Below are 10804 nucleotides of genomic sequence, written 5' to 3'. Positions count from 1 at the left end.
ACTTCGGGATACGTCGTCGTCTCCGCGTGCCTCGGTTATCTCTTACCCGAGCCCTTTGCTTATGCACTTTACCTTGTGATAGCCATATTGTTTCTTGTCATATATCTTGCTATCACCTAAGTAGTTTCTCTTTCTTAAGCATAAGTTGTTGGTGCACATAGGTGAGCCTAGTCGTTGTAGGTTTTGTACTTGACAAATTAACCGCTAGGTTTATTCCTCATTTGTTCAAGCCTCAACCGTAATTATTTTAAAGCGCCTATTCACCCCCCCCCCCTAGGCGACATCCACGATCTTTCAACATGTATAAGTCATGAAGAAAGCAATAGTAATAAAACTAAACGATCATTATTCCAGGCTAACGGATCGGTCTTGTCCATCACATCATTCTCTAATGATGTGATCCCGTTCATCAAATGACAACACATGTCTATGGTCAGGAAATATAACCATCTTTGACAAACAAGCTAGTCAAGTAGAGGCATAGTAGGGACACCATGTTTTTGTCTATGTATTCACACATGTACTAAGTTTCCGGTTAATAAAATTCTAGCATGAATAATAAACATTTATCATGATATAAGGAAATAAATAATAACTTTATTATTGCCTCAAGGGCATATTTCCTTCACTACCATGGTCAAATGAAGGGCACATGCATGATACACATTTCTCTCTCTTTCTAGACTCAAGCAGAGAGACTCTCTCTCTCTCCTCGCAAAAAAAAAGAATTGAGTGGAATATATTGTTAAAAAACAAGTGAAATCGTACTATTGAAAGGAATGAAATATGTTTGTTGAAATGAATTAATATGTTGTTTTTGAATTGAGCTAAGTCAGTGCTTTGAAATGAGTGGAATATATTATTTTGAAAAAGACAAAAATCAGTTTTTGGAGATGAGTGAAAACAATTCTTGAATTACGTGAGTTAGTAAAATATGTTTTTCAAAACGAGTGAAATACATTGTTTTAAACAAGTGGATTTTTTCTGGAAATGACTGAAATCAGTTTTTGAAATGAGTGAAAAGTTTTTCTTGATTGTGTGAAATTGAAATATGTTTTCGACTGAAAAGTTTTTCTTGGATTGGGCGAAATTTATGAAATATGTTTTTTAAAGAGAATGAAATTGTTATTTTTGAAAATAATTGGAATTGGTTTTTTGAAATGAGTGAAAAGTTTGTTTTGAGTTCTTTGAAATTAGTGAATATGTTCTTTTAAATAAGTGAAATAGCTCTTTTAGAAAATGATAGAAATTACTTGTTTAAATTGAGCGGAATGAGTGGAATCTGTTTTCTTTTCAAACGAGTGATATATGTTGTTTTAAACTAGTGAAATATGTTGTTTTAAATGAGTGAAATCAATGATTTCAAATGTGTGAAAGCAGATCTTTTAAATGATGAAAGTAGTTATTTGAAATAACTAAGATATGTTTTCTGAAATGAGTGAAATAAAATAATTAAACTACTATTAAAAAACCGAGTGAAGTGTGTTTTTTAGAGATTAGTGAAATAGGTTTCATGAATTTTAAACTTGTTTAAAATGTATCCGAATTGGTCTTGTTTTTAAGGTGTTTGTGACATGAGTTCAAATATGTAAAAAGTTTTGAAATTGGATTATTGGTTTAAGAGATAGATTTAAGTTAGCAAAGGTGAAATAAATGGATGAATTTGTTCCGAAGAGAGAAGAGAGAATGTACAACGCATGCATGGAAGCTTATTGCTATGTATAGCCATGGGAAAATATTTCCCTCTCTTATACAGCTATTCATTGCACTGATACTGATGGAGAGAGGAACGGCTAAGGATCATACGGTGCGAAGCATTACTGCTGAATTTTCCACTTTCATGGGCGTACCCATTGCCCTGCTCAATTGGAAATTTGCAATACGTGAGGTGTGAGTGATTCTGTTTCCTCATCTAGACTAACGCGAGCAATGAACTAAGAGCGAGAGGTGAGGATGAGTTTTTGGCATTCATTTTTGCTCTTTTAGTCTCCCTCTGTTCCAAAGTATAAGGTGTATTTTTTTAAGTCAAACTTGGTCAAACTTTAATATTTATTATACCCATTTTGTATTAATAGATCCATCATGAAACGTATATTCTTAGAGATTTCAATACGAACAACATACGGATGTATATAGATATATTTTAGAATGTAGATTCACTTATTTTGCTTCGTATGTAGTCCGTATTGAAATATCTAAAAAGACTTATATTTAGGAATGTAGGGAGTAGTTACATACAACTTACTCCAGTGTACATATTTTATAAAAACTTAAGGCTCCATATATATACTTAGTACGTAGATCACTCTTACAGGACTTATAACACCACTCTCACACCACACATGTTCACATCTCTTACGGGGTATATGGATATGGAAATATGAAAGGTTGCTTTGCATGCACTTATTGAATATAAATGCTATGTATTTTTTTCCCGTTCTTTTTCTTCAGGCCGGATACCTTAGGTGGCAGCGTGCAGCAGCATCGTCTCGACAGTGAACCCCGGTCCAAATCCCATCATCACCCCCCAGTCTTCATCAGCGGCAGCACCCTCTCCGTCACGGTCGACTCTTTGGCGCCTGACCTCATCGAGTACGAAGATCACCGTGGCGCCGAGCATGTTACCAAACTCTCTCACCACGGTTCTGCTCGCCGCCAGCTTCCCCGGGGCCAGCCGGAGCGCCGTGACGATGTGGTCCAGCATCGCACTGCTGCCGGGATGCACCGCCCAGAAAAGGTTGTTCCAATGGACGACGCCTTGGATGATGGCTAGGTGGTCACCAAACGCATCCAGCAGGCACCGCTCAACGATGCCCGCCGCCAGTCTTGGCAGTCCGGTGGCGATGGTCCCGCCGATGCCATCGCTCCGGAGTTGCATGGTGAGCATGTGCTCGGTGTCTGGTATCACATACTGCGAGGCCGACACCATCTCGAACAGCGGGCGCTCGTGGACGTCAGGGTCGGCGCCCACGATGACGGCGCCAGCGCCGTCACCGAAGAGCCCCTGGGGTATGAGGGTGTCGAAGGTGTCTGCCTCGTGGGGCGCGCGGAAGGCGGTGACGGTGAGCTCGACGCAGGCCACGAGGATGCGCGCGCCGCGGTTGTTCTCGGCGAGGTCCTTGGCTAGGCGCAGTGCGGCACACCCGGAAGCGCAGCCGTTGAGCTGGAGCACGGTGCGCAGGACATCATGGCGGAGGCCGAGGAGGGAGACCAAGCGGACATCGGTGCCCGGGGCGTGCGACCCCGCGTTGGTGCTGACCACGAGATGGGTGATGTCGCCTGCCGGACGGCCCCATTCGGCGATGGCGTTGGCCGCAGCCGACACGGCGAGCTCCGGGGCGGCGGTAGACACGACGTCCAGGCGGGCGTCGAGGGACAAGTCCGGGTGCGTGGCGAGCAGTTCTTCGGTGTGGTGGAAGAAACGCCTGCCGATGCCCGTCATCCCGCATAGCTTGGCGAAGGTGTGCTTCAGGTCGGTGAGGTGGTCGCTGTTGGTGATGCGGAAGTAGTAGTCGGGGTAGTCGCTCTGGGGCACGCAGTGGGGCGGGTTCGCCGTGCCGATGGCCAGCACCGCCGCCGGCCCGTCCGCACGCTGCGCAACACTGATCTCACGGACGGTGGTGGCTGGGATGCTGCTGCTGCTTGCCATGGTGACTTTCCTGCATGCAATATTAAGTAGACTCAGTTTCCTTGAAAAGCGATCGATCTTTAGGTTCCAAATAACCCTTACCTTCTACTCCTATCCTACCTGATAGATAGCTAGAGTTGGATGAAGTGGAGACGATCGAGGGATAGTAGTACTAGTATGTACTGAGCGAGCTACCTACCTTGTGCAGAACAAAGCAAACAAGGCGAGAGGCTGATCAAATGATTTATGTGCGTTGGGAGATGGGAGGAGGCGGCAAGTATTTAAGGACGTGCGGGAGCTGGGTTCCTGGTCCCTGCAAAAAAAAGGGAGCAGGGCTCACGTGCAAATATCTCGTCTAGGCATATGATTGAAGCCTAGAGGTGTGCCATATCAAGTACTCCCTTTCCTCCAAAATAGACGATGCTTTTTTTAGAGAAAAACAAATTGAGATGTATTATATTAAGTCTATGAATTATATATGTTTACTAGCCTTCCAAAGTTGAATGACCCACATCAGCCACCACATTTTACATACGTCAGATGGAGGTGGCGATTGTTTTTCACTCTGGATCTTGAGAACTGGTACTCAAAGGGCATTAGATATTCACGTCGTATGATGTTATTGGCCTCACTTGAGATCTGGTACTCAAAGAGCCTTGAAAAGTCTGAAAGAGTATTGAGCGTTGTCCGCAGTATTGCAATGGGTAATTACTTCATCGAGGCGGGTCCTTGCAACTATTGCGTTGACTTGGTGTTCCTCTTGGGCTTCTTGTGTTTGGTGTATCTATTGCGTTCCGACTGGTGGTTGAACTACTATATGGGAAGACGGACGGGACCCCGGGGCTGGTGAATCCACAAACATTTGGGCCCACAATTGGATCCCAAGGGAGAGTTACAAATGGCCTATCACTTCTCTAATTAATGTTGACAGTGTACGAAAGCTATCCAAGATCAGTGTCGCAGAGTACATGGGCGTTGTCTTCCAAAGCTATCCTACTAGCCTTCCAAAGCTATCCTACTAGCCCTGGCTATGAGAGAGGGGCTAGCTCTAGCCGAGGATCTGAACCAGAACCTTATTCATGTTGCATCGGATTGTAAGGGGGTGATAGAAGAAGTTCACAACAGAAGTGGTGCTGCATACAGAGAAATCATCCAGGAGATCAAACTACACTTATCAACTTTTATTTCATGTAATATAATTCACGAATTTAGGAACTCAAATGTTGAGTCTCACAATTTAGCGAAGCATACTTTGACTTTGGGAGCTGGCCGCCATGTTTGGTTAGGTCAGCCCGGTGGTATTCCTTTCGTCCCTGTAAATATTGTGGTGGTTGAATAAAAGCTTCACGAGATGGCCTAAAAAACTAAATAAATCCCAAGTCAGCGCTTAATTTTAACTATTATTGCAAGGATCATTAGGCTCCTTATCCAGCCCTATGACCGCGCATTAGCCGCACTATGTGCCGATTGGTCTACTAGCCTTTTTACAAAGGACGGAAAGGAGGGCATGCATGCTAGTACTATAGTAGAAAGTTGGCACATGCAGGTTTGAGGTTTCTAATTTTTATATATATATATATATGCAGGTTTGAATTAATGCCGAACAAGTAACCGCTTCGTGTGGAAACAAATAAAGGGTGTGGGCGACTTGCAAAATCTGACATTGGTGCGTCCGGGAGATACTCCCTCCATTTTTATTTACTTTGGATATTAGAGTTGACGGAAGTCAAACTCATAATATTTGACCAAATTTATAGAAAAGACTATAAACATTTACCATAACAGATCTATATGATGTGAAAGTACATTCAATAATGAATCAATGGTATTAATTTATTATTGCATATGTTAATATTTTTTGTCTATAAACTTTATCAAAGTTTATAAAGCTTGACTTTGACTAAAACTAATATACAGAGTAAATAAAAACGAAGTGAGTACTACATAATTTTGCAAAACTGAATGTCCTTTCAATAGGCCACTATTCCATGGGAGAGCATGTTGTCCTTTAATGATTGTGTAGGTCCAATAAATGGACGTATCTAGTCTGACGTGAAAAAGAAAATAATAAAGAAAGACTTGTGCGTACGTGCATAGGACACGGATAGCTACCATAGCGTACGTGCACATGCATAAGGATCATAGGTCCGTCTTCGTGAGCGATAACTATCGTACATCCAGGGATTATTTGAACGCACATGGTGGACACAGCGAGCGAGAGGTGAGTCAATTCTGGTAGCAGTACGGATGACAGTGCACCACGCAACAAAACCACCACGTACGTACGTGGCAACAGGAGATACATGTGAGCTTGCATCTACAGATGCCAACAGGACCCATTTGATTTGTCAAGGCTTCACAGAACCGGTGTTTGGTAGTACTAACAAATTAACACGGACGTACCTGGTCACGAACGACGACAAAGACCGGCAGTGCTACGCGTGAGAACACTCCTTCGCAGTCGCGCTCGACGTTGTCGGTCAGGTGCAAAGGACCCACCCGCGTGTGCCTGCACCCTCCCCTTGAATTCAACTTGTGAGCCCAGCAGAGGAGCCCACGCAAGTAAAGAAAGACTTGTGAGGCCAGCACATGCAGATGCTGTCCCCTCCACGTACCATGATTGATCAATCCAGCGGCCTACTTGATGGGATGTGTATGTGTATACATATCATATGTGAGCCGACGGAGTGTGTACCCAGCTATTCAATGCCGGTAGGCGCTACGTACATACGCACACGACGTAACAAAGCCAGCATCACATGCATGTGTACTTGCATCTAGAGTATGGTAACAAATTCACACGGACGTACCTAGTTACTAACGATGACAAAGCCCGACAGTGCTACAAGTGACTGAGAAGATCCTTTCGCAGTCGCACGTTGAACACGTTAAACACTGTTGGTCAAGTCGCCCCATAGGTAATCTCTTCCCCATGAATGTAAACCGGTGGGGCCTGGCGTGTCCTTCAGTGTCTCTCATCCTATCTATTATATTATTAAATTGATAGAAAACCAACGATGAGGATTAACCATCACGAGGCCTTCAGCTGCAGACGGCCATGCCACGTGCCTCCTATTTGCCGGATGCCTTCTACAGGGCTAGTCAACGGAGTGTATATGCAGCTAGTCAATGCTGGTAGTGGTAGGCGCTACGTACGTACGCACATGACGCAACAAAGCCAGCATGATATGCATGTGTACTTGCATCTACAAGTGCCAACAGAACCCAACGTACGAGAATTGTCAAGCTTCATGTGACCGTGGTAACAAATTAACACGGACGTACCTGGTTACGAACGATGCCAAAGACCGGCAGTGCTACATGCGACCGTGGGAAGATCCTTTCGCAGTCGCTCGTCGCTCGTTGAACGTGCGGTCTAGCTTCACATGTTAGACGCTGTCGGTCAAGTCGCCCCATAGGTAATCTCCGATCCCCATGAATATAAATCGGTGTGTCAGTTTTTCTCGCCCTATTTTTGTTAAAAAGAAAAACTTGAGTTTGTAACCTTCTGTGAGAAATCGAGCACCTCAAGATATTCAGTATGTGCTACTCCATAAATGACTAAGCTAATGTTGCTATTACCTCCTGCGAGGTAAGATGTTGTTAATGATTGTGTATTGGTAATGTGGAACTTTTAGTTCCGCAAACAAGAAAGTACTAAATTATAGTGGTATGAAATCATGAAGGTATAAATAATGTAATACTCCCTCCGTCACAGTTTACAGGGCGCACTTCAACAATCTCTCGGACCAAGACGATTAGCGATTGGACTGAAAAAGAGTATCAGTAGTTATAGCATGACGCCTATTACTAGAGAAATTAATGCATACACACATGCATGTACTGCTTCCACCCCGCGTACACACATCCATGCAATTATTTTACTCCGTGTACACTCCTACATGGACAGAAAATTGTGGGCCTTATTACGGCCATTAAAGCAAAGGCGCCTAAAATCCCTCCGGTGGTGGAAATGCATGAGAATTGAATCGCGTCGTGTAAACTGTGATGGAGGGAGCACATAGTTTCAGTTCTAATAAATGTTATATTTGCCGCCTTCGCGGTTTTGATTTCTCACAAGTTAATTAGTTGGCACAAGCACATATTTTCTTGCACTGTTGTTGTAGGAAATATAATTTTAATTACTACTCCCTCTGTCGCATAATATAGGATGTGATTACAACCAATATGTGAGTACATATGTGTTCCACATAAAAAATATGTGAGTACATCGATTGTCATAGCATCTAATATTATAGGATGGAGGGAGTTGTAAAGAAAGACTTGTGCAAATGGATATTCCTATGCAATGAAAATGAAAAGCATCTTATATTACAAACGAAAGTGAAGGCAACAATGTACATTCGTATGCAATGGAAATGCAAGCAGCAATCAATAAAAACGGAAAGGGATAAGAAGGAACTATATAGCATGTCTTTAATGGTGGAGGCATTTTCGCTCCCGGGAGCGTTTTCTCTGGATGAACAGTAACTGGAAAAAAAAGTTTGGAAGAGAGGTGTTGGAAGTGTCACAAGCGACAGCGGCACCCAGTGGGTCCGGCTAGTGGTTGAACAATAGGTGAAGACAGGCGGGATGCCGGGGCTGGTGAATCCACAAACATTTGGGCCCATTATTGGATACCAAGGGAGAGTTACAAACGACCTACCACTTCTCTAATTCAAGCTCCCGCACCCCCCCCCCCTCTCGCCCCCCACACAAAAAGTCTACGAGCTTATTGAGCCGACTAGTGCGTTGCAAGAGCTTTAGTTCAATTTTTATGCCGTTTGATGCTGAAGCCCTACTTAAGATCCCATTGTGTACTAGGAGGATCGAGGATTTCTGGGCATGCAGTGAAGAACCTTGAGGCAACTTTACTGTGGGATCAACATACCACATGTTGGTCCGGACTAAGCAAAACAGAGAGAGCTGTCTAGAAGGCCGTGAAGAAAGTAAGGGGTAGAAGTCAATCTGGAAAACTTCAGGTTTCGTCGAAGCACAAGATATTTATTTCACGGTTGGCTAGGCACTCAATCGCATCAGGAGAGGTTCTCCATCGTCGTCACATTGCCACGACCGGAGCTTTGTAAGTTGAGCAGCGTATATGATACATGGAATACAAAAGCTATCCTAGATCAGTGTCACGGAGTACATGTGCGTTGTCTTCCGAAGCAGTCCTAGACCCGTTCAGTCTACACCAAGAAGAGAACGCGAAGGGCTGGATCTTCGATGTGCAGGGAGCGTTGTCATTGGAAGATTTTACCATCTTTGTAGTGACCATGTGGGCGAACTGGGGTGCCCATAGGAAAGAGCAATACATTCATGTACTTTCATGACCCCAGATGCTATACATGACTTCATCTCCTTGTACATAAGAAAGCTACAAGTGCTCACTCACAACAGGGTGTCCCATGGGAGTGCAACTCCTCGTTCGACTGGATGTCTGGCACCTCCTGAACATCATGCAAAGCTGAACGTGGGTGCAGCAGTTGCCGGAGGGGGTCGAACGGAGTGGTCGATGCCATTTGCAAGGATCATGCAGGAAGATTTATGGGAGCTTCGGCTTTTATTTTCACCAATATGAAGACCCAACTACTTTAGAAGCCCTAGCTATCAGAGAGGGGCTAGCTCTAGCCGACGAGCTGAACCAGACTGTATTCATGTGGCATCAGATTGCAAGGGGTGGTAGAAGAAGTTCACAACGGAGGTGGTGTTGCATAAGGAGCAATCATTCAGGAGAGCAAACTACACTTATCTACTCTTATTTCATGTAATATAGTTCACAAATTTAGGAGCTCAAATGTCGAGTCTCACGATTTAGCTAAACATACTTTGACTTTTGGAGCAGGCCGCCATGTTTGGTTAGGTCAGCCCGGTCGTATTCCTTTCATCCCTATAAAGATTGTGGCGGTTGAATAAACGTTTCCCGAGAATGCCTAAAAAAAGAAGCTACTCCCTCCATTCCAAAATATAGTGCGCCCATGCTTCCCGAGGTCCAACTTTGACCATAAATTTAACCAACGAGACCGACTGCGGCGGGAGAAAAAAATTATATAATTGAAAACTTCTTTTGAATATGAATTCACTGGTATAATTTTTGCTCCTGCCGTAGTCGGTCTCGTTGGTTAAATTTATGGTCAAAGTTGAAGTACTAAAATAGAGGAAACACTATATTTTGAAAAGTACATAATTGTGCCAAACTGAATGTCCTTTCAATAGGCCACTATTCTCCGGAGAACATGTTGTCCTTTAACGATTATGTAGGTCCAATAAATGTATGTATCAAGTCTGTCGTGAAAAAGAAATTATAATAAAGAAAGATTTGTGCGCACGTGCATAGGACAGGCATAGCTACCATAGCGCACATGCACATGCACAAAGATTGATGGTCCGTCGTCGCGAGCGATAGCTATCGTACGTCCAATGATTATTTGAACGCACGGGGTGGACGCAGCGAGCGAGTGGTGAGTCTATTCTGGTAGCAATACGGATGACAGTGCGCCACGCAACAAAGCCAGGACGTATCGTACGTGGCCAGAGGGCATACATGTGAACATGCATCTATGAATGCCAACAGAACCCATTGGAATTGTCAAGGCTGGAGACCTAGCCCCCGCGTCGTCCCCCCGCGGGCGACTCGGGCGGCGGCGCGGCTCCCCCCCCCCCCACCGCCCCCTCCTATCCGCCTCCCCACCCTCCCCCGCCCTCGCTGCCGGCCGCAGCCGTCGGGGCAAAGCCCCTCGCGGTGGTTGGCGGCGGGGCCCCTCTTTCTTCGCCGCTCGGGGGTGTCCAGTGCGGGGCGGCCTGCTCCGGCCGTGGCGCCGGGGGTGCGCAGGGCCTGGCGGTGCGGCGGCGGTGGCTCCCGACGGCGACGTGCGAGCGACGGCGTGGTGGGCGATGGCGGCGGCGCGGTGGCTGCTGCCCGTGGTGGCGGCGGTGGATCGGATCTGGTGGACCCCTTCTCTACCGGCTTCGGCTCGGTCTCCCTCTCCTCTCGGTCGGGGCTGGAGTTGGGCTGGAGCTGGTGGAGGTGTGAGGCGTGCCGGCCGGATCTGACGCAACTTCTCCGGCAGGCGGCGCGGGTTGGGGCAGCGGCCGGGTGTGGCTGGTGCTCCGGCCGTGGGCGGCGGCGCGGGAAGGTCCGGGTGGTGGCCTTCCGGTGGCGTGGCGGCTACACGG

At 45.7% G+C, this 10804-nt stretch overlaps 1 protein-coding gene across 3 annotated transcripts; it reads right to left on the bottom strand.

Moving 5' to 3' along the window:
• Positions 1 to 2186: 2186 nt before the first annotated feature.
• On the bottom strand, positions 2187 to 3879 carry LOC109739833 (bisdemethoxycurcumin synthase-like). Of its 3 annotated transcripts, none has more exons than XM_040394579.3 (2): positions 3828 to 3879; positions 2187 to 3659 (listed from the first exon to the last, which is right to left on the bottom strand). In XM_040394579.3, exon 2 carries the CDS (start codon positions 3647 to 3649, stop codon positions 2462 to 2464), a length of 1188 nt encoding a protein of 395 aa, XP_040250513.1. In that variant the 5' UTR covers positions 3650 to 3659; positions 3828 to 3879; the 3' UTR covers positions 2187 to 2461. The 3 variants fall into 3 exon arrangements, with proteins under 3 accessions (XP_040250513.1, XP_040250511.1, XP_020154453.1); XM_040394577.3 differs by having other exon boundaries at positions 3731 to 3877; XM_020298864.4 differs by having other exon boundaries at positions 3749 to 3877.
• Between the last annotated feature and the right edge of the window lie 6925 nt (positions 3880 to 10804).

Source organism: Aegilops tauschii, chromosome 7 (assembly GCF_002575655.3).
Source record: "Aegilops tauschii subsp. strangulata cultivar AL8/78 chromosome 7, Aet v6.0, whole genome shotgun sequence".
NCBI lineage: Eukaryota > Viridiplantae > Streptophyta > Magnoliopsida > Poales > Poaceae > Aegilops > Aegilops tauschii.
This window is presented reverse-complemented; position numbering and strand designations above follow the sequence as displayed.